Source organism: Sorex araneus, chromosome 1, assembly GCF_027595985.1.
Source record: "Sorex araneus isolate mSorAra2 chromosome 1, mSorAra2.pri, whole genome shotgun sequence".
NCBI lineage: Eukaryota > Metazoa > Chordata > Mammalia > Eulipotyphla > Soricidae > Sorex > Sorex araneus.
Genome location: NC_073302.1, coordinates 247694891 through 247719132, shown reverse-complemented (window position 1 = coordinate 247719132; position 24242 = coordinate 247694891). Strand labels below are relative to the sequence as shown.

The following is a 24242-nucleotide window of genomic DNA, read 5'->3' as shown; positions in this document are numbered from 1 at the left end:
TGGTGGGAATGCTGACTGGTTCAGCCTTTTTTGGAAAACAGTATGGACACTTCTCAAAAAATTAGAAATTGAGCTCCCATTTGACCAGCAATACTTCTTCTGGGAATATACCCTGGAGATGCAAAAAAGTATAGTAAAAGTGACATCTGCACCTATATGTTCATTGCAGCACTATTTACAATAGCCAGAATCTGATAAAACCCAAGTGCCTGAGAACAGATGACTGGTTAAAGAAACTTTGGTACAGCTACACAATGGAATACTATGCAGCTGTTAGAAAAGATGAAGTCATGAAATTTGCATATAGGTGGAGCAAAATGGAAAGTATCATGTTAAGTGAAATGAGTCAGAAAGAGAGGGACACACATAGAAAGATTGCATTCATTTGTGGATTATAAAGTAACAGAATGGAAGACTAATATCTAAGAATAGTAGAGGTAAGTACCAGGAGGATTGCTCCACAGCTTGGAAGCCGATCTCACATGCTGGGGGAAAAAGCAGCTCAGATAGAGAAGGGACCACCAAGCAATGGGTGCTAATTGGGTCCACTACGGTTGGGAGATATGGACTGAAAATAGACTACAGACTGAACATAACGCCTACTTAATACCTCTATAGCAAAAGACAATGTTCATGAGAAACGGACTAGTTCCTGATGTTCCATTTGCTTTCAATGGAATGAACATCTGAGTTCAGCAGTTATGTATACCTAGGTTGAGAACTCAACATGATGAACAACCTGGCACCTGAAGTGCGCAGGAGGAAGGGAGCAGCGTGGAATGCCTTCAAGAGCGTTGAAGAAGTTGTTAAGAGGACGAAGAAACTCCAGCTCCAGGCACATCTTTTCGACTCCACCATTCTTGCTGCACTAACATAAGTCTCAGAGACCTGAGCCCTACGAAAACAGGATGAGAATGCTATTCAGGTCTCCAAAAGAGAAATCGAAAGAGCTATGCTTGGAATATCACATTTCACTCAAGTGAGAGAAGGAATCCAGATTTCCCACCTCCATCAACAATCGGGAATCAGGGACGCTGTCTCGTTTGCCAAGGCATCGAAAATCAGATGGGCCAGAAACGTAATGCGATTTGGAGATCACTGCTAGACTAGAGCTATTACCGACTGGATTCCATGGGACATCAAAAGAATATGTGGCTGCCCACCTACGAGATGGTCAGACTACTTCATCAAGATCCTGAACGAACAGTTTGAGGCTCTTCGTGTTCCTGGAGCAAGCAGATGCCATTGGGCTACGCTAGCACGAGACAGGGATGAATGGAGACATTACTGGCACATGCTCCAGCAAACTGATGAGCAACAGGATGACAAGTGATACAAGTGGTAACATTCTGGGTAGGAAGGGGAAGAGGTTTGGGCCACATCTAGTTTTTCTTAAGGCTTACTCTGGTTCTGTGCTTATTACGGATTACTTCTAGAAGTGCCTGGAACCTTATGGTGCTAGGGAATCAAATCAGGGTTGACCGTGTGCAAAGCAAGCCCCTTTACCTCTGTACTATTATTTAGTGCTAACTTTGTGCAGACACTGTTTTAAGCACTTTAAGATAAAAATCATAAGGAAATCATGGCATCATATTTGGTCTCAATACCTCTATTGCAAACTACAACATCCAAAAGGAGAGAGAACAAAAGGGAATGCCCTGCCACAGAGGCAGGGTGGGGTGGTGGGTGTTGGGGTGGGGGTGGTGGGAGGGATACTGGGAACATTGGTGAAGGAGAACGGGCACTGGTGGAGGGATATAAACCAAATACAAACATGAAAGTTTGTAAGTTTGTAACTGTACCTCATGGTGATTTACTAATAAAAATTTTTAAAAAAAGAAACTCATTGCATAGATTTTATTTTGTGCCATCTGGTATTCTAAAAATTTAGTGTTGACTCTTTTAACTCTATGAGGTAAGCGTTATTGTTATAATTATCATTTTACAGGTAAATACACAATCCCAGAAAAACCAAGACACTTATGCAATGTCAGACAGCAATTAATGTCAGATATTTTACTGGAATTCAGGTAGTCTGGCTTGAAGGCTCATGTTCTAAATTAGAATGTTAGACTTTAAGACAAACTTTTTCAGGAAAAGTCATGCCTTTACCACTTCCATATCCAGTGATTTTTATATTCCTGCATTGCTAAAGGATCACATTAATCTATCCCAATTTTTTTTTCATTTCCACTATCATCTATGTTTCTTCTCCTAGGAACTATTAAGTCTAGGATAGAGCTTCTGTGGCTCCAACAGATCTTCAGGGGCCAGAACACCACAATTTGCATCACTGAAGAAGACAGGGTCATTCACACTCCTGTAAACTCTTTCCTGAGATTCCTCCCCGTCAACCCACGTGCTCTCTTTCCCAAATCAAAATGCACATTGATATCTCTACAATCTTCCTAAAATGCTGGATGGCACTATTCACTTTATATCCAACATCCCAGTTAACCTGTTGCCAGAAGTCTAAGACATCTACTTGATTCCTCTAAGCTAAGTCCCCTAATTTTTCATGTTACTTCCCAACTCTTTTATATCCTTCTATTGTGATGTTTTGAACTCCTAATTTATCTTCAGTAAAATCCTATCTCCTTTATCTCCTTGAAAATTTTCCTTCGCCTTCTTTGCTTAATTAAAATCCTCCAAATGTACTGCTTCTTCATTCTCAAGCTACCTAAATTGGTAAATGAGACATTTTTCCATTATCTATTATCAGTCTCACTATTTTCCTTTCTTCTCTTTAAAACCATCTAATTTATTTAAAGCTCATGCCATCAGACTGTTTAAGCTGTAGTCTTCTTCCTTATCATTTAGTCATCTAATTATCTACTCTTGGCTCACAGTTTTTAGCATATGATTTCTTGTGTCTCTATTAAAACTTTTCTAATTTCTATAAAAACCTTCTGATATACAGATATATACATATCTGTATATGTATATCAACATATATTTATAATACACACAAATAGTACTTCTAATATCCTGATCTGTCAAGTCCTTGATGTCTTCTATTATTACTTTCCCCAGTCTCCCAGAGATTATAAATATATATGTACGTATATATATGCATATATACACCTTTCCACAATCTCAGAACCATTATGTCAGCTCATTCATCCTTGCACTTTGATAGTATGAAATGTTTAATCACACCAAAACTCTTCTACCATTTATGATCCTACAGCTTTAAGTTTAGTTCCCCTCCCCATCCAGTTTAGATTCCTTTGCATACATCCTCACTTCTCTTATTATAGCCCTTTCTCTGGAAAAGTTTCAACCAGTTACTTTTCTTACTCTCATATCACAAATAGTCATAAAGAAAAGCACATACAGCTGTGCTGTTGTCTCACACTTTAAATTCAAGACTATGTAATGTCAAGTGGACCTCTGAGTCACCAAATTTTACAGATGGATGATGATTTCACTGCTGCTTTGTCTTCATATCCCTCACCGTCCACTCCCACAACCAACTTCAGACTCTAAGTTTATTAAGTTAATTCTTCCAGCCAAGGTCTCATAGTCCTTAACAATAGCAAAGAAAACAATACTAGTTACTTATTAAGATTATTATGAGGACTGAACTTATTCATGTAAAAAATTTTATAAATAAAATTATAAAAAAGTGCCTGCCAATCAAGTTTTTATCCTTATTCTTTCCATTATTTTGTTCTATATTTTCATACTAGACTATCAACTACAGTAAAACAGTATTTTACTCATTTTTTCATTTTCTAAAGTACTTGATTTATCTTTAGAAACATTGAAAAAATGAAAGCAACTTAAATTTATATAGTAAACAAATTAAATAACCAACACTCTTTGGTTTTCTATTTCTAAAGCAACATAAATTGATGAACTCTTGGGTGTGAGGATGGAGATATAGTGCAGATATAGTGAGTTGTACAATTCCTTTGCATGCGCCCATCCTAGGTTCAATCCCTGATATCTCATATGGTCTCCCAAGCACTGACAAGAATAATTCCTGAGTGCAAAGCCAGGAGTAAACCCTGAGCATCACAGTTGTGACCCCCCCAAACTAAAAACAAAAATCCAACCATTCTTTCAAGTTTTAGTTTTTCTTACCCAGATCTCTATCACAAACAAAATGAAAATATACTGCCATCTACTGGTAATTTGTTATGTTTGCTAAACCACTGAAAATATGAATTTACAGATTAGTATTCTCACTGAAAGCACAAATGGGATACAGATAAAAATGTTAATCATCACTGCCATCCATAGGCCCTCTTTGAAAAAGTGTTGGTTCATATCCTCTATTTTTTTTTTTAGCTTTTTGGGTCACACCCAGCGATACACAGAGCTCCCTCCTGAGCTCTGCACTCAGGAATTACTCTTGGTGGTGCTCAGGGGACCATATGGGATGCTGGGAATTGAACCTTGGTCGGCCACAGCCCTACCCGCTGTGCTATCACTCCAGGCCCCCCACCCTCCACCCATTTTTTAATGGAGTTACTGTTTTTGTGTTTTTGAGCATTGTTGGGTGCTTTATTCGTGAATGGTGAATGTTAGCTCTCAGAAGGGGGCCAGTTGGAAAGGGGTTGTGAAATATTGCTAACCTAAACCAGTAACCATCTACTTTGCTATAATGAGTCAGAAATCTTATTACAAGTGGCTTTTAATACTGTTCACAGTTCTTAAGATTCCACTTACAAAAATAAGAGGGCCTAATACCAGGAGGTTGGCTCCATAGCTTGGAAGCTGGCCTCACATGCTGGGGGAAAGTCATCCCAGATAGAGAGGGGAACACCAAGTAATATGTGATTGGAGATCCTGCTCGGGAAGGGAGATACGTGCTGAAAGTAGACTAAAGACTGAACAGGATGACCACTCAATACCCTTATTTGGAACCACAACACCCCCAAAGAAAGAGAGATATCAAATTGGAATGCCCCGCTACAGAGGCGGGATGGGGTGGGGGGGATGGGACTGGGGGAGGTGGGAGGGATACTGGGTTCATGGGTGGTGGAGAATGGACACTGGTGAAGGGATGGGCTCTTAAACACGGCATGAGGGAAAAACAAGAACGAAAATATGTGAGTCTGTAACTGTACCCTCACTGTGACTCACTAATTAAAAAATAAATAAATAAAATAAAATAAGAGGGCCAGAGTGATAGTACAGAGCATAGGGTACTTGCCTTGCATGTGGATGATTGGATTCATTCCTCAGCACCCATCTCCCAAACCCTGCCAAGAGCGATCCTTAAGCATAGTCAAGTTAAGCACTAAGCACTCCTGGGACTAGTACCCCGTACCAAAAAAAAATAAAAAAGATTTAAAGGGGACATAAGAAAATCTGGGGCTTTCCCCCCTCTTAACAACCAGGAATTTCCACCCTCAAAGTGCTTTAAGTTTCTATAGTGGAGAAATGGTCAAATAATTAAAATATGGATTATAGAGTAGCTGCTCATTTAATCCATCTACATTATCCTCCAACCAATTAACCCATTATTTCCTTTATAAATAATAGATTATCAGTTCCACTATCCTGCTGATGAATGCTCATGTTGAATTCTCAATATTAGGAGGCTACTTTTTAGGGCCTACTGACCGAATTGTATGGTCTGACAATGAGTTGCTTATGCTTGTTCCCAAAATTGTTTATGCCAGTTATATACATGTTATTGTGCTTTCATAACTAAATATTAGGAAAACCAGTGAAATTACATGGGGATAAAGTTTTTTCTTTGCAATCTGTTTAATATATTGGAAAACTCCAATACAGCTGAGTTGTCTGACAATGCGTGACAGTTATATAAAACTACAAAGAAGTCTTCATATTTCCCCTTATTTTACTCTTGACAAAAGACAATCTTGGAAAATCTTAGAGGTAATTGTGCAAGAGATACAATGAAGAAGTAGTCTAGTCAGCAGACCATTTGGAAAGAAATTGCTTGAACTTTCTCAAGTTGGGAAATGAGATCAAGTTTTAGGTTACCACAAATGTTTACTGTACTTACGTTGAACTTTCTCATGACCTCGGTTTAAGTTTTTACAAAAACAGCTTTATTTAGCAATTCTTTATATGACATCAAGTTCATTCTTACAAAAGGTACAATACTTAATCAACTTCTTTGACTTATTCCTTGGGTATGGGTATGAACTACATTCAGGAAAGGGCTTCTTCTCTATGATCAAAAATGCTAAAGAAGCTTGTTGAAGGGATGGGAATTCAAGAAGATTATTTTTGAGCTTAAGGGGTCTTGAAGCAGTAGCAGTCAAATAAGCATATGAAGAGAAGGTAGATGGAGCAGAAAGAATTGCATATGTAAAGGATAAAATCATATGGCCCTTCTAAGAACAGCCTTTAGTTTGACTGACAAGAAAAAGGTAGTTGTTTTTTTCAAACCTAATTAAGCATCTGAGTCATCTGAAGAGATTTAATCAGAAAGAAACACACAGTAAAGTAAAACATGCCCAGACCTAACTCCTAGATTCTGATTCAAATGCATATCTGGAATAGGGTACCTTACATTTTTTAAGTTCTGCTGTGCATGCAGAGTTAGGTACCACTAAAGTGTCAGGAGATGAAGCTGGGTCCTTTAGGGTCAGATAGTAAAAGGAAACAGAATGTAAACACAATACACTGACACTCTCCTCCCCAGCAGTTCCCTTGTCTTGAAATATTTTGTTTTTGTTTTTGGGGTCACATCCAGTGGTACTTGGGGTTACTCCTGGCTCTGCACTCAGGAATTATTCCTGGCAGTGCTCAGGGGATCATATGGGATACTGGGGATCAAACCCAGGTTGGCCATGTGCAAGGCCAATGCCCTACCCGCTGTACTATAGCTCCAGCCCTCTTAATACATTTTTAACTGACTGTTAACTGTTAACAGTTTTAACTGTTCATGAAAGAAAACAGTTTTTTTTTGTTTGTCTACTATTGTCTGGGCTGCAGTGATAGCACAGCAAGTAGGGTGTTTGCCTTACACGCGGCCGACCCGGGTTCAATTCCCGTCCCTTTCAGAGAGTATCTCGCCCACATGGCAGAGCCTGGCAAGCTACCCGTGCTGTATTTAATATGCCAAAAACAGTAACAACGTCTTACAATGAAGATGTTACTGGTGCCCACTCGAGCAAATCGATGAGCAACGAGATGACTGTGACAGTGATATTATTGTCTACAAAACCAATGATAATTTTTAAACAGGCTTTATAACTAAAAAGCCTCAATTTTGCTTAAGTTAAAAATATTAAAGATATAACAAGCTCAGGCAGAGCACTGGGCCCATACCACCCCCTTCCCAATTGTTCCATTGCCCCCTGCCCCTAACCCCCTCCCATGGTATCACCCACTTTGCAAAACACTGCAAATATAGCACTTGGTCATCTCCAAGATCTTATCTACACTTTCAGATGTGAGATTCTTTGTCATTTTAGCAAAAGGTCTTCAACATTTATCATCTAAGCAATACTACATTCAACAGGACCTCTTCATCCATTATAACGAGTTCCACGGGGAGCATTATTTCTCCCACTCAGATATATTTTGTCTTTACCACAGCATCTGCCTTCCATATAGTAGTTGGTCAATAATCTTAAATAGATGTTAAATTTAATCTCTGCAGAAGAATGAAGGACAATAATCTGCATTCTTATTATAATTCTATAGATTAGGGACTTCTAACTTACTAGTAGGGGCACATGTTTTTTAAAGGGGAAAGAGGAGAGCTATTTATCAGTACAAATAAAAAAGGAGTGATAAGAGTAATGATCCAATCAGCAAGAAAGTCAGAATGAGAAAAAAGGCACAGATGTCAACTGCCTTGTTTCTGAAAACAAACCAGCAGAACCCTTAACAGTACCTACCCTGTCCCCACCTGTTCCCAGACACCCTTTCTGAATCTTGAATGGAACAAACTGTTAAGTTCTACTCTATTAAAAACTGGGAAGAAATGACCAGACACTTCCCAAAACACATCTGCGGATAGGCAACAGGAACATGAGAAAGTGTTCCCTACCCTGATTATTAGGTAATTACAAATCCAAAAGGCACTGAGATAGCCCCTCACACCAGTAAGAAAGGCCTGTAACAAAAACCCCAGGAACAGTGTTGGCCAGAAACCAGTGGGGAAAAAAAGAACCTTTGAGTCACTGTTGATGGGCTTAAAAACCAGGTCAGCCTCTATGGAAAACAGTATGGAGATGCCTTAAAATTTTTTAAATAGAACTTTCACTTGATCCAGAGATTCCATCCTTGACATCTAGCCCAAGAACACTGAAACATCAATTCATTAACATATGTGCACACCTGTGTTTATTGCAACACGGTGTGCAGGAGCCAGACTCTGAAAACAACCCGAGTCCAGAAGCAGGAGTGGATAGAACAGTGGATGCACATACCATGAACTGCTACTCAGCGCTGAGGAATGATGAAATGTACCCTTTAGTTTCAGCACAGATGAAACGGAAGGGGGGAAGGGGCGGGAGAGGGAGTCAGGCTCTGAAAAGTAAGTCAGGAGGAACAGACAGACAATCACACTCCAATGCAGTATATAAAGAAACAAAGCAAAAAAATGAAAACGAAGCCCAAGACGACAGAGCTGAAGTTCCGGGTAGGGTCCCTTACAGACAAGCGCTAGAGGGGACGTTGGGGGTGGGGGGGGCGGATATTGACACTTTGTTGGTGGGCATCTTGTGCCAACCCCGTGCCCCTAAAACACAGAAACAGTCACGGTCCTGTAAACGATGACTGCTACTGCAGCCTCAAAAATAAAAGTAAAAACACTGTCCGTGGGCTCAGGCCCCGGGAGTTGTGATTGGGCCAACCCTGCAGGGCCGGCGCGCTAACAGCTGGGCAGCGTGTGCGGCGCTTGCCCCGCACGTGGCCACGCCGGGTTCCACCCCCGGCACCACATACGGTGCCCGGAGCCCATGGGGGGAGGGGGGGTTGTGTGGCGACCCCTGAACACCACTGGCTGTGGATCCCCCAAACGAAACCAAATCCCCTCTGACTTCCCAGCACCCTGGCGGGCCGGGCCGCCCCCTGGGCAGCGGCTGGCCGCGCGCAGGGAGGGGGTGTGGCGGCGGGGTGTCCTCGCGCGGCCGCTGACCCGCGGGGCCCAGTTCCTCTTCGGCCTCGGGCGGGCGGGGCGGGTTTTTCCCTGCAGGGGCGACACCCGCGGCGCCCCGCTTTCCCATAGGCTGAGGGGGCGGGGTGGGGCGCGCAGCGCAGAGGGTGGGGCGGCCCCGGGGCTGCCTGGCTGGGCCCCCGACTTCAAGAGCGGCGGCGGCGGCGGCGGCTGCAGCGACTCGGCGGAAGGTGGCGACCACCCGCCCTCACCTCGCTTCAGGGAGCTTCGAGGCCGCCCGGACGTCGGCGGGAGTGGCTCGCGCGGCGCCGGGCGCAGGTTCGGAGTGGGGCGGGAAGCCCTTCCGGGGCACGGGGGTCACGGAGGCGAGGCCGGCTGGCCAGCCCGGGGAGCGGGGGGCGGGAGGGGAGTTGCCGGGCCGGCACTGGGCGGCCGCGGGCGCCCGGCCACCGGGAGAAAGTGCGCGGAGGAAGTCGAGCAGAGCCTCGAGTCCCCGTCCGGGCTAGAGGACCGCGACAATACCCCCGGCCGGGAGTCAGCCCGCGGCATCCCGTAGGGTGACCTGAGCACTGTCAGGAGCTATTCCTGAGTGCAGGGGCCAGGAGGACAACCTCCGAGCATCGCCGGGTGGGACCCCAAAACAGAGTCAGTGTGTGTCAAAATAGTGGTGAGAGGGGAACTGATAGGAGGGTGAAGTGGGCAGAGTCCCAGATTTCGTGGATTTTGCATTTTGTGTTTACTTTTTGGCATATGCAGCTGTGTTCAGAGGGGGCTGGGGCGATAGTGCAGTGGGTAGGACGTTTGCCTTGCACACGGAACAGCAGCGGGTGTCCGGACTGACTCTTGGCTCCTTAAACGCCTTCGGGGAGGGCAGGTCCTTCCCCCCTACCTGAACCCACAGGTGTTCCAAGGATTTCCTATGAACACGTGACTCGCCGTGAGGGTGAGGGTCCCACCCACGAATTAACACAACAAACATCCAGCAATTAAGAAACCGGACCTTGGCTAAGACAACCAGTAATTCCCTTCTTAAAGAATTCTCTAGGTGAAAGAGACAATCCGGAGGTCTCAGATAAATTCACAAGACGATCTAAGAAATCGCTTGCGAAATAATAATAAAATACTAATCATAATAATAAAATTCTCTTTGCTCGAATTGTCAGCCTTCTCTTGTGGCAAATAGTAGACTGGCTTTTCTGAGAAAGGGACTATGTTTACTGTTTTGATTACATTTTAAAATCATTTTTTTTTCTATCCAGCTACAGGTTTCTCTTAGAACTATAACAAGATTGTTTGAACTTTGAATTCACTTTTACTAATTTTTCTGTGCAGGTGTTGTACTGGGCACAAAAGCCCTCTTTGAAGGATGGCAGAAGCAGTGCTGGTTGATCTCTTTGGTTTGAAAGTGAGCTCTCAGGAAAACAACCAGCAGATTTTAATGAAGATCTTGAATGCCCTCAGACACCACCATGATACCAAAGCCAAATTCTTTTGCATTATGTGTTGTGGTAACAGCATCACCTATGAAAGGGATGGCTGTGCTGACAATTGTCAATTAGACACAAGCCATGGATCATCAACTCTCTTGCGAGAATTTGAGACAGTTATCAATCCCAGCATGGCTGCCTCTTTATATACCATCAAACAAAAAATCGATGAAAAAAATCTGAGCAGCATTAAGGTAATTGTGCCCATCCACCGGAAAATGTTAATGAAGGCCTTTATTGACCATCTCTTCACTGATGTTTATAGTTTTGAGTTTGAAGATTTACAGATGACTTTGAGTGGAGATCTTTTGAAAGATTCCACTGAAAAAACCCTGATCACACCTCAAGAACTAGAAGCAATCCAGAATGAAATACAAACATATTTGAGAAGTCTGCCTGCGCTGAAAGGAGAATTAACCATTATTAAATCTCCTTTGATCTCAGGTAGATTGAATGCTGTGTTCTGTTTTACTGCATATTTGAAAAAAGCTCTTTCTTCAGAGGTAGCTCATCTGTTTTTCTTCCTATTTCTTTTATGGACAATTGTGGGTTCATGTACTTATTAGCATCAGTTGAAACATAGCAGTATCATGGATGACCATATAACATCAGAAGTCTCATAGAATTGTCCCTTCCAAGACATAAATAAATGCTTTATGCAAACTAGGCTTATGACAAGTCCCCAACCTCTCTTTAGAATTAGATTATGGTCCTAAGCATCTCCTCCTTAGAAATTCTGAGGCCTTATTTTGGCATTGTCACAGAAGAGTGAAATTTTAAACAGTCAGTCTTGACTTTTTTGGTTAAATGATATTTACAGAGGGCTATATGCTATGGAATATAACAGACAGGTGGGGCATAGATACCTTTTCAAGAGCAATAATCTCCATATGGGGGGGTAAAACATACAAAGCAGTATGTAATAAGATGACTGGGAGGTACCAAGTGCTGTAGAAATTAAAGGCCCAATAAGCAAACACAGGTAAAGTGATAAGGGAAAGTCTTCCTGAGAGACTGGGTTTTTCTAATCTTTTGTGGAACATTTTTAAATCTTTCCCATCTTCAACAGATATTTTCATACATGGATTTACTACAAGAACAGGTGGGATATCTTACATACCAACACTCAGCTCCTGCAATCTCTTCAGTAGTTCCAAGCGGAGAGATCCCAAGGCAGTTGTGCAAGAAAACCTGCGTAGGTTGGGGAATGCTGCAGGATTTAATGCAGAGAATTTTTACCGAATCAAGGTAAAGTTTGTTTTATATTATGGAAGTTCTAAAGTATTCAGATTTTGAAAGTTCTCAAATATGTTGATTCTACTATGAGAGTATCCCGCCCGCACGGCAGAGCCTGGCAAGCTACCCATGGCATATTCGATATGCCCAAAACTGTAACAAGTCTCACAATGGAGACGTTACTGGTGCCCGCTCCAGCAAATCCATGAACAACGGGATAACAATGCGACAGTATGACTATGACTATACTGACTTTAAGCCATTTAAATTGTTGTGGGAGGCACCTCCTATGTGATGTTTAAGAGACCTAGGACCCCTTTCTGGGATTCTCAGCTAGCTACCCCACTGTTCAGTGCAAGAGCCCTGAATGTGGTACTGCTCAGAAGCTGAAGTGCCAGGGATTATCCAGACCATCTGGTAGCACTCAAGGGTTTCTAGGCCTACATCCAATGATGCTTGGGATACCATGTGATGCTGGGAATCAAATTGGAGTCAGCTGCATGCAAGGGCATGCACCTTAACCCCTATACTCTCTGGCCCACTAAACCATTCAATTTTTAAATCATTTTAAATTTTTATCTCAATATTTAAGATAAAAATAATTTAAGACAATGTTTGTGGTCATTTACTTAGCTATGGATTAAATCTATACTATTGTATTTAGGATTAAATCTATACTATTGTATTTCACTTGAAGTTCTTTATATCAAAAAGTATCATTAATTTTCAGAAAGCTAGAGTCACTTTCCTTTTAATGTAGAATTGTTTCTAAGTTGTGGGAGAGAAAAGCAATTATCTTCCAAATCAACGTTAGGAAGAACTGGGGTCACAATTGATAAATCATTTCTTATTTCATATATAATTTTGTTTTTATGTGAGTCTAGAAAAAGTATTACTGATTTAGTAATTAATTTAACTTCTTCAGTAAAGTGGTATTTTGTGGTAAGTGCTGCAAGTATTTTGTGGTAAGTGCTCCATCTCCAGTAGAAAGAGTTCGTGATGTATTGAATTTTTAAATATTTAGTTCTGACTTCCTATAAAGAAAATATTCAGGGTATAATGCCAGAAGTTGTCTGGAGAGAGAGTATATTGGGTAAGGTACTTCCCTTGCACATACATAGCAAATCAGGATTCTATCCCTGGAACCCCACATGGTCCCCTAAACCCTGCTAGGAATGATTCCTGAGCGCTAAGCCAAGAGTAACCCTGAGCACTGCCAGGGAAGTCTCAAGAAATCAAAACCAAACCCAAAAAAAGCCAGAAGTAAATGTTTTATATTTATATATGTGCAATTGATATATTTAATAAGTATATAATAGATGATTGTAAATTGGATATATAGTTTTATATGAAATGAATGCTTAAAAAAATTATGGCATGGAGGATTCCTGTTTTCATATCATTTTGTCTCGTATTTTTGCTGAGAAGACTGATCATGCCAGTGACATCTGGGTTATGGGAAAAAAAGAGCCTGACTCTTATGATGGAATCATCACCAATCAGAGAGGAGTCACAATAGCGGCTCTTGGTGCTGACTGCATACCAATAGTTTTTGCAGATTCTGTCAAAAAAGCATGTGGAGTTGCTCACTCTGGTAAGTACTCTTATAAGCATTTAGGATTGTATAAATCCTTTTTATTTTTTAGTTTAACTTTTAAATTTAATTTTAACTTAAATTTTTATTTAATTTAAAAAATTGATTTAAAATTTTAATTTTTATTGGACTGGAGATATAGTGCAGTGGGTAGGGTGTTCGCCTTGCATGCAGTGACTCAGGTTTGATTCCTCCGCCCCTCTCAGAGAGCCCGGCAAGCTACCAAGAGTATCTCGCCCACACCGCAGAGCCTGGCAAGCTACCCAAGGTGTATTCGATATGCCAAAAACGGTAACAAGTCTCACAATGGAGATGTTACTGGTGCCCACTCGAGCAAATCAATGAGCAATGGGATGACAATGATACAGTGAATTTTTATTATTTTTTATTCAAATTTTTAGTACTTACTGTACTACAACAACATTGTTGTAGTACAATAAAAACCTATAATTTCTTTCTAGTTGACATGGGAAACAATTGCTTTCAGGCTAATGAATGTAAAGAGAATAGATGGGGCTGCCAGACCCTTGTTACAAGTGCAGATAGATAGAAGGAGCACTTAGTCATATTATATGAATCAGAGTAGAATTCACAGAAGTAAGCAATACTTACGCTGAGTACTATAGAATTGGTAGACTATGATTAGGTGCCAGTATTTCTTAGGAGGGGTGGTATTAATGTTTCAGACAAGATAATCTAATATTGCAGTTCAAAGCTGCTTGGCTTTTGAAATTCTGAATGCCACAGCATCCTTACTTGTCTAAACCAGTTATGGGGATGTGGCTCAGGGGTAGGACACTTGGCTTTGAATGTGTGAGTCCTGAGTTGGATTTCTGGGACCAGGCCCTTGAGCACTGAGGCCCCGAAGTACTGAACCCACCCCTCCCCAGCAAGGACGCACTGTGTGTGGCCCCATGCAAACAAACAAAAGACTCAGATGACAAACAAGTTTTTCTGGTAAGCAGATTTAAAAATCTGTTTTAAACAGATTTAGTTTCCTTATAAAAATAAGAAGTAAGTAGAGCATTAGATGCTATATGTGTTAAAATTATGAAACTTTGTTCTCTGAAATTGTTTTAAAACTGTATTTATTTTATCCAGTCATTATTTTGCCTGTGAAATAAGGGAGGATTTTTTGGGTTTCTTTCTGTATCTGAATATCTGACTTTGTTTTTTAGTTCATCAGTAAATAAGAAAGGGACTTTTGCTCTTGAGCCTAGATAAACTAGATATGGTTGACTAGAAGTTGTGTATACTGGTTGATGTTTTTTACAGTATTTAAAATTTGAATCTTACTACTGAATATCAAAATGTAACATTTGTCACTTTTAGCTTTTGAAATTAGCTTTAAAGTATCAAAGATAAAATATAAAAGGTAATGTGAAAATAAAGTTGTCTTGAAAAATAAGAAAGTAGGTTTTATACTGATTTAAAAAAAAGCTTCTTATAAAACTAAATAATCAAAGCAGTACTACTGTCATAAAGACATATTTTAACCCAATAGGAGAAAATAGAGATCGCAGAAATTTGTTCTTGCATTTTATGGTGTAATAATTTATGACAAGGTAATTAGCATAGTGAAAGAACTATTTCACTGTGTATTAGGAAAACTAGATATTCACATGAAAAAGATTCTGAATCCTTGGTTTACATCATATATAAAAATTAACTAAAATGGATAAAGGACTTAATGTTTAAAAGCTGTAAGATTCATTCAAGAAAACTCAATTGTCATGCATTATGATCTTGGATTAGGCATTATTTTCCTTAATTTGACACCGAAAGCACAAGTGAAAATATATAAATAGAATATTGTCAATGTCACATGGTGGCTGTGTCCCCTGGTGCATTTGGGACTAAAAGTTGTTCCCTCCCAGCTGAAGGATGGAAGAACAGGTAATTGAGCTGATTTTATTGATTTTATTGATTTTATTGAAGTCAAACAGTGAAAAATAGGGAAAGAGAAACTGCTACGTTGCTATGTGCAGGGGGGCGAGCAGGGACCAAATGGGAAACAATGCAATAAATAATTAACAGACAGGGAAAGGCACAAAGGAGAAGTTAAATTTAAGCACCATGGGGAATTGGGAGTGCCCCTGGGGAATAGGGAGGTGCCTCTGGAGCAATGTATTGGGCGGTAACAGTGGTTGCAGGGTGATAGGCAATGCAATTAACATAATCTCTGTGAGAGGGAGGAAAGATGGCCCAAAGTCAAGCATGTTCTGCTCATACCTACAGAGGGACAATGATTCAGCAAATTCTGTTAACTATAAAAGGAAATTGAGAGAAAGAAGATCAAGGAGTAGTTGTAATGGAAACAAAGTATAGAACATTTCACAAAGATAGTAAAAGAGACCTCTCATTAAATATTCTGGCATAGGTGTTGTTATTACAGACCTCATTCAAAACTCGGTATTTCAATTTAGTTATTGAACTTAATTTCATTGATTAATTTGCTATTTCTGAATAAAATACACTACTATGCTCATTTTTACTGTAGATACAAACTAAAGACAAAAGAAATGGTAAGTTTAATTTATCTCTTCTTTTTTTCCTACTTACCAGGTTGGAAAGGTACTTTGTTAGGTGTTGCTATGGCCACAGTGAATGCTCTGATAACAGAATATGACTGTAGTTTAGAAGACATTATTGTAGTCCTGGGACCTTCAATAGGACCATGCTGTTTTACTCTCCCAAGGGAATCAGCAGAGGAATTTCATAATCTTCATCCTGAATGTGTACGCTTACTTGACTCACCAAATCCATATGTAGATATTCGTAAAGCAACCAGGTATGTTTGATTTCCTTCTCAAAGTGCACCTTCAGTTATTGCTTACTTATTCTAAAATGAAAGTTATTTAGGCAAACAATTAGTAACTTCAGGGAAAATTTAGGTGGCAGATATTGAAATAGCTTAGAGGCATGTAGACAGGAGCTCATTTAAAATTTGAAATATATAATCATTAAGCTTGAATAACAGAAAATTTCCAGTCAGGTACCTACTGATTGAAAGGTGAAAGAAGAAGGAATTAACATTCAGTTTAAGAGCTTCACTTAGAAGAGTTGGCACATATTTCACTTCAGAACCATTCCTCAGCTAATTTCTCCTGTATGTAGTAAACTATCAGGAAAGTGGTATTTTGAAATTTTTTTTTCAGTAGTTTACTAGAGGCATATATATTTTTACTTACTTATCTATTTTATTTTTTTTTCTTTTTGGGTCACACCCAGCATTGAACAGGGATTACTCCTGGCTCATGCACTCAGGAATTACTCCTGGCAGTACTTGGGGGACTATATGGGATGCTGGGAATCGAACCCAGGTTGGCCACATGCAAGGCAAATGCCCTACCCGCTGTGCTATCGATCTAGCCCCCATATATATTTTTAGAAAAATTAATATTAAACAGGCTGGAGCGATAGCACAGCGGTAGGGTGTTTGCCTTTCACTCGGCTGACCTGTGTTCGATTCCTCTGCCCCTCTCGGAGAGCCTGGCAAGTTACCGAGAGTATCCCACCCATGGGGCTGGAGCAATAGCACAGCGGTTGAGAGTTCGCCTTTCACGCGGGCCGACCCGAGGTCGATTCCTCAGCCCCTCTCGGAGAGCCCGGCAAGCTATGGAGAGTATCGAGCCCGAGAGGCAGAGCCTGGCAAGCTACCCATGCATATTGGATATGCCAAAAACAGTAACAATAAGTCTCACAATGAGAGACGCTACTGGTGCCAGCTTGAGAAAATCGATGAGCAATGAGATGACAGTGACAGTGATCCCGCCCACACGGCAGAGCCTGGCAAGCTACCCATGGCATATTGATATGCCCAAAAGAGTAACAATAAGTCTCACAATGAGAGACATTACTGGTGCCTGCTCGAACAAATCGATGAGCAAAGGGATGACAGTGACAGTGACAATATTAAATAATGCAGGTGAGAGAGGAAATACAGGGATTACGGTTGCCCTAAAGGCCCCTGAGCACCAGTGGGTGACCCCGGTGACTATAAGCACTGCAGGGCCTGAGCAGCACCACATCTTTGGCCCCCAGCACTCACCCAGCACTGTATCATCTGCCCAGTTGGCTAGTTAGCAAGAGTGGTCTCTGAACCCCCTGAGTACCATTTAAAACAACCCTACAAAATCAGATAATCTAAGTTCCTTTTAAGTTTCTGTGCTACCTTGCATTTTTTAATTTGTGAAGTAGTGCTATTATCTATTAAAATTATTTGTAACTTATACAAAGGAAAAATGAATGCTCCAGCCCCTATGATCATTACATTTGTGAGACCTTTTGCCTTATTTATTACTCAAGTATTGAAATTGACTCCTAGATGTGACTTTTGGAATAAAAATTATTTATAGTTATAGTTCAGATTATAAAGGTTTATGCAAAGCACACTGTCTGTGAAAAACCTTATTAGTAAAAAGAAAAGATAGAGGACGGCCAGATGCTTAAAAGCAAACCCAGTCTGAATTGCATGAAGTTTATCTGTAAATGTTCTGGTAAGCTTAGAAGTTTCTTCACAAGTACTTGATTATTTTGGTTATAAAAGTCTGTATACGTGGTTATGTATATCCCATTTATGAACTTAGGTGACAAATAATGATAATTCCTTGTTTTATAACAGAATAGCATTTTGTATTGTTCCAAAAAGGTCTTTTCTTGCATCTTTTGCATAAGTAACTTCTTTATTTCATATATCTTTGGCAATTGATAAAATAAATCCATGTCTTTGTTTTTTTTTTTTAACTCTTTATCCCAAGGATTCTTCTAGAACAGGGAGGAATTCTTCCACAGAATATTCAAGACCGGTACCAAGATCTCAGCCTCTGTACATCCTGCCATCCTGACAAGTTTTTCTCCCATGTTCGAGATGGCCTTAATTTTGGTACACAAGTTGGTTTCATATCAATTAGAGAATGAGGTGGGTTCTCTCTACACTGCCCTATTTCCTTCATCCCTTTTTCCTCTTTTCATCCTCCTTCTGACATTCAAAATATAATTATATTAAGTAGTCTCCTTGAAACCTATAAAAATTATGCTTTATAGTGAAACTATAGTGAGAGTCAAGTTAATAGTGAGATTCTAGTATAAAGAGTGGAGTATCTATCCTTTTTCTTAGTTATCAGCAAATACTTAGAAACAAATTACAAACAAGTTACAGACAAAAATACTTAGAAACAAGCAAATACTTAGAAAAATATCTTCGGCCTCTTCGGCCGCTGCTCCAGAAGGAGGCCACGCCCCCCTTTGAGGCCACTCCCCCTTACATGTGGACACGCCCCTTACAACCTGGTAGAGATGGGAGGGGTCAGGCCCACCGCAGGGAGACTGAGAGGCGCGAGACAGACGGGGTCTGGGGTCTCCGGGGACCCAGGCCGTGGCCGCGGGGGGATCCGAGCGCCAAGCAAATACTTAGAAACAAAATAAAAAATAATAATCTTTTCTTTTAAACCACCCTCTATACGCAATTTAACCACCTATATATTTAACAGCCATACTTTTCATATTTAACATCCTCATTTAAATCTTGTGATTTTTGAGAATTCTTTTTTGCATAATAACTCCTCATATAAATTGATTTGTTTTTAACTAGATTGACATAGGAGTTGGTCAGTTTCCTTAAGGTGCCAGATAATAAATACTTAGTCTTTGAGGGGCATACAGACTCAATAGATTTACCACTTCTATTTTAGAGAATAAGCAAATAGGAATACTATAGAAATGAATGAAAATATGACTTTCAATAAAAACTTTATTTAGAAAAATATAGGGAGGTAGACAGAGTTAGCCCACAAGTACATATAGTTTGCCAACATATGTTCTATAGTTATACAGCAAGGTTGAATATAATTTTATTAGATTACTTTTTATTATATTTTATTTTACTTTACAAATATATTTTATGCCAATTATTTAGCATTGACCTGTTATCATACATATATTTTTCCTTCAGGTTGCTTTTAGCTGAATTAATACTATTTTAAACCTTCACAAAGTTTTTTACTCTGAAATCTTATGATCCTTACTTTAATTTTCTGCCAGCAAAGTTTTCATATTTGATTTATGTGCATTTTTTTTACAGATACTCCACTGAGCTTTTGCGTAACTTTATTATCTCCTTCCAAACTGGCCAAAAGAGAGCAATGTAGCTGTCTGATTTGCTTTGAATATCATAGAGATTACAGTGGAATAATCTGTGGCTAGGGAATATTTTAATTATCATCCAAGACCAAATGATTGTCATTTTATTCTCAAAAACAAAACAAAAAATAACATGAACTTCAGTATTATATAGCTTATTTGTTATAGAGGTGCAGATGGTTCTTAAAGATATTTTTCTGTTTGTGACATACATGGGGAATAGATCTGTTCAGTTACTACAGACATTGTGTGAAGCTAGGTGATATCAAAATAAATAAGGCATTTTGTCTTGAGCCTGATGCAGTGCCAACACTTTTAACACTTTAATAGCAATAAAAGTGAAAAAGAAGAAAAGATTAAATCAGTCTGGAAGTCAAGATAGATAAGTTAATATTTATCACTTACAGAAAAAATAATTTTATAATGTCAAAGGCTACTAAGACTTTGACGATGAAGAGGAAGCAAGAAAACCAGTAAGTATAAAGTGGGAAACTGAAAGTGTATGGCATGTGCTAGAGGTTCCCTTTTTAAAACTTTGCAGATTAGAAAGATCAGTCAGCACACTTCTGGAAATCTACCTTCTTTAAAAGAAGCAAAGTGCGCCCTGATCGCACCAGCAGCAACTACTGTTACCAGCCACTGCCCCATCCCATTATTCTAGAATTCTCCCTGAGGGTGGGGTAATCTCCCATTTTGGGAAATACTCCTCTAAAAAGAGAAGGGTGTGAGCTGGAGTTAATGCAAATACAGACTTGAAACAGAGTAAGTAAGGATCTCAAATGCCATGTCCGGTACTTTGGATTTATTTGCCAGGCAAAGTAGGCATGAAAGCAGGGGAGTGTTTTTATTTTCGTGGCATAATATTTAACAGGATGAGTTGAAATTGTGTGAGACCAAAGTAGAAATGTGAGTTAAGAAATCATCAAATTAAGTTTTTTAAAGTAAATTACCTGGGTAAAGGGAAAAAAAAAGAAGTTCAACTGGAGAGCAGATAGACATTTATAGAGATGGAATCAATAGATTTCATTCACATTAGAGATGAGAAGTGACAAAAATGGAGAAATCATCAGTGATGGCAAGAATCCTGCTTGGCTGACCACTGAGTTGCAACAAAGGGAAGAAGGGTTGGGGACAAGGGAGAAAGCTCTATGATTTAACTACAGACCTTGTTGATAACAAGCTTTGATCAAGAATTCAAAACATGGACCTTGGAGAAAGCCAGTAAAAAGATACTAAATTTCATTTTTTTCTTATGTTTTGGGTTTACAGCCGGTGATGCTCAGGGCTAAGGAGTTACTCCTGACTATCTGCCAGGAATTACTACTGGCAGTGCTTTTGGGACAATATGGCATGCCAGGAAACAAACCCAGTTCAGCCTCATGTAAGACAAGGGCCCTACTCACTGTACTATCTTTCTGGCTCCAAGAAACACAGAAGAGTTAGAAGTTGGCTATGTAAAAGGAATGCCACATCTCCCGGAGTAGACTGCATCATCTAGGCAGAAACCCGAGGTTAGAAAAGTGGATCTCCAATGACACAACCTTATATAGTGCCTGCACTTGAATAAGAAGTTGAATCAATAAAATGACTAATCATAGAGGTTAAAATAAAGTATAATTATTTTGAAGAAAGAAGCCAGTATACATGTGAGAGGTACCAAAGGAGAGCTTTGAGAATAGAAAGAAGGTTAAGAAGAAACTTTAGGGACTGGAGCCATAGTACAGCGGGCAGGGCATTTGCCTTGCACGTGGCCAACTCGGGTTTGATCTTCAGTATCCCATACGGTCACCCAAGCTCACCAGGAGCAATTTCTGAGTGAAAAGCCAGGAGTAACCCCTGAGCATCGCTAGGTATGATCCCAAAAAGAAAAAAAAAAAACAAAGAAGAAGAAACTGAAGGATCTAGTATAGTGAAACCTTGTGGGTGGAAATCAGATTTTAGTGCATCGAGAAAGATGAATCAAAGGCATAGACTTTAAAGTACAGGGACCATATCTTTAAAAGAATAGAGTTTTGTTTTGAATGACTAGTCTTAAATTTACTTGTAGGCTGAATTGAGGAGTTGAGCTATTTTTCTTATTTCTATGGAATCTTTAAAAGATTTATTCAGATACGTTTGTCCTACATGATTGTAAGTACAAAAATACAAAATTATATTTGTTATTTACAAAGGACCTTCGTGTCAGTTAACTCACTTTACTTTACTGCTACTCTGAAATGTATAGATTAGGTGTTAAGTCCTTTCATTCAGATGAAAAATTTGTGAAACCCAGGTGGAGGTTAAAATTCACATCGCTTTGTGACTACTTGACCTACAATGGTCAAGTAGGTTTTGAACTTATATCTTGTGGATCCAACTCTCATTTCAGATTTTGCAGTTAGCCAAACATAAATAGACTTGTTTTTAAACTTTTTCTTAGTAGCAGTTATTTATACATTTTGTTAATTATGTGTTAAGATTAGAGAAAATAGATGGGACCAGAGATATAGAACAGGTAGGGCACCCACCTTGCAAGTAACTGACCATGATTCTGTCTGCAGCACTATGTATGATCCTCCAAACACTTGCAGGTGTGGGCAAATGATTTTTATTTTTCAGCGGACTCAAGCTTAATGTCCAATGAGAGGCATTAATCTGTAAACTAGCAGTATCAATATTGTGATAGGTTTTGCAATGTTGTAATATCTTGATACCTTATCCAGTTTCCATTCAGCATGTAACAATGTAAATTTTTAATAAAATACCTCATTTCTTTCAGTTTAGGAAAAGCTTTAATGTATAGCTTATAGCAATTTCAAATACATACACTCTTATTTAATGATTTCTACAAAAATCATGGAATGATTTTACTCAGTGGAAAGTTGATAAATTCCCATCTTTTTACTGTGTAGTCTGTTCATGTTTATAAATTTCCAGTGTACTAAGAAGCCACTTTTCACTTTATGTATCATAATACCTCAAAATCAAATAAAAACTACATTTGATTATCTGATTTTAGACTATTTGTTCCAGAATATGTAACAAAATGTTGTTTCTTGCTGTTTTACTGAGAAAAGAATTGAGGTAATGACTTTGAAACAGAATGAGTGCATTGTTTAATAATCATGTATTATTATCTCCACAATGTCGGTTTCTCGAGCGTTGTTTTATATAGGTCTTTTTAAAATTGGGGGTGTAACCACAATGATGAAATATTTGAAATTTATTAAGAAAGGAATTAAGGAGGCTGGACATACAGTATGACAGGTAGAGCACTTGCCCTGCATGTAGTCAACCTGAGTTGATCCCAGCATGCTATAAGGTCCCCTAATCACAGAATGATTCCTGAGCCAGAGCCAGGAGTAAGCCTTGGGCCAGGTGTGCCCTCCTCATAAAAGAAAGGAATTAATTTTTTTTTTAACTCAACTAAGAGTTCATTTGGGAATTAGTAAGATTTTTAAGATACTAAAACTAAAATTGATCAAATTATACTCTAAAATAATGATTAACTATGTGATCCTTTATTGTTGTATAAAATAAAATTTAAAATGATCTTTCCACTAGGAAGCAGTATTTTTTAATTCTGTGTTTCTTGGTAGAAAGTTAACCCAGTCTTGATTTCTGTATTGTGTAAGAAATGGGGGGGGATAATTAAGTTAATGAATTTGCTGTTCTTTACACACAATCTACTTCTGGTAGAAAAGATGCATTTAGGTACCCCCATCCACATGGATCACATTTCTAGGGAATCTCTAGTAACTACTTTTCTGTAAGTAGATGTTTTTTGGAGGGAGAGAGTAAAGGAAATTCAGTGTTATATTATAGAATCAGTAGCTATGGATTCAGAAGCTGAGAGAGAGAGGGAGAGTGACATATGAATCACATCACTTTGTAGCTCAAAGTAGAATTCATTTCTTTTTTATTTGTGCAAAAGTTACATCTGCAATGGACACATTTTACTTTTTATGTGAACTCAGAATTTCACTAGACTAAAGAAATCCAGTAGTTTAGAGAAAGCACTATTCCACTATCTTTGTGTTTATTTTATTTATGTTTAATTTTTAATTGAATCACAGTAAGATGCACAATTCAAAGTTCATGATTAGGTTTTAGTCATACAATGTTCTAACACCCATCCCTTTACCAGTGTACATTTCCCAAGTTTCTCTTCGCTACCCATTCTTCAACTCTATGGCATGCACTTTCTCTCTCTCTCTCTCTGTCTCTCTCTGTCTCTGTCTCTCTGTATCTGTTTCTGTATCTGTCTCTCTCTCTCGGGCATTATGGTTTGCAATACTGAAAGGTTATCATAATAATAGTTGGATAATAATTAGAAATGATCACTTTGGACAGGAACTGAGTGTTGAAAGTAAGTAAAGGAATATATCTTTGTGTTTGTATATTTATTTGTGTGTCCAAATTGCTAATGTTAAGTATTATATATCATATCTAGCTTTTCTCTCCTACTTAGGTACACTCACATGGTTAAAATGATTAAACATAAATAAATAAATAAATAAATAAATAAAATGATTAAACAGTTTGGAGGTGAGGGGGAGTCTGGCTTGGAGGGTGGGTGGGGGTAGAAGAGACCAGACAAGGGTTGTAGGCATGTTGGTGGTGGCAGGGTCGTGTCATTTTGTTTAATGATACCATAAACTTGAACACTATTGTAATTTTCTGAACTATAATAAAAAAGAAACCACAATTAGATGCAGGGAAATTGTGGCTTTTTCTCCCAAATTTT

The 24242-nt window shown here is 39.2% G+C and overlaps 2 protein-coding genes across 5 annotated transcripts in view; one reads left to right on the top strand and one right to left on the bottom strand.

Moving 5' to 3' along the window:
- The window catches only part of CCDC122 (coiled-coil domain containing 122), a 39573-nt gene extending 30197 nt beyond the window's left edge, over positions 1–9376 (bottom strand). Inside the window, exon 1 of the mRNA XM_004604668.2 lies at positions 9310–9376. The gene's annotated coding sequence lies outside the window, so the exon portion shown is untranslated. The remainder of the gene's footprint in view (positions 1–9309) is intronic.
- On the top strand, positions 9235–22894 carry LACC1 (laccase domain containing 1). Of its 4 annotated transcripts, XM_055123665.1 has the most exons (7): positions 9235–9376; positions 10391–10989; positions 11615–11793; positions 13210–13375; positions 15941–16166; positions 18136–18296; positions 19458–22894. In XM_055123665.1, exons 2-6 carry the CDS (start codon positions 10425–10427, stop codon positions 18293–18295), a joined length of 1296 nt encoding a protein of 431 aa, XP_054979640.1. In that variant the 5' UTR covers positions 9235–9376; positions 10391–10424; the 3' UTR covers position 18296; positions 19458–22894. The 4 variants fall into 4 exon arrangements, with proteins under 4 accessions (XP_054979640.1, XP_054979641.1, XP_054979642.1 ...); XM_055123666.1 differs by lacking the exon at positions 9235–9376 and adding an exon at positions 9639–9703 and having other exon boundaries at positions 18136–22894; XM_055123667.1 differs by lacking the exon at positions 9235–9376 and having other exon boundaries at positions 10635–10739; positions 18136–22894.
- The last annotated feature ends 1348 nt before the right edge of the window (positions 22895–24242 follow it).

Bases quoted from the DNA above. Each gene is read 5' to 3' on its own strand.
- LACC1 (XM_055123665.1), top strand. From the start codon at position 10,425: ATGGCAGAAGCAGTGCTGGTTGATCTCTTTGGTTTGAAAGTGAGCTCT. The intron at 10,990-11,614 runs GTAGATTGAATG...CATCTTCAACAG, and splicing joins TAAATCTCCTTTGATCTCAG to ATATTTTCATACATGGATTT. The intron at 16,167-18,135 runs GTATGTTTGATT...CTTTATCCCAAG, and splicing joins GATATTCGTAAAGCAACCAG to GATTCTTCTAGAACAGGGAG.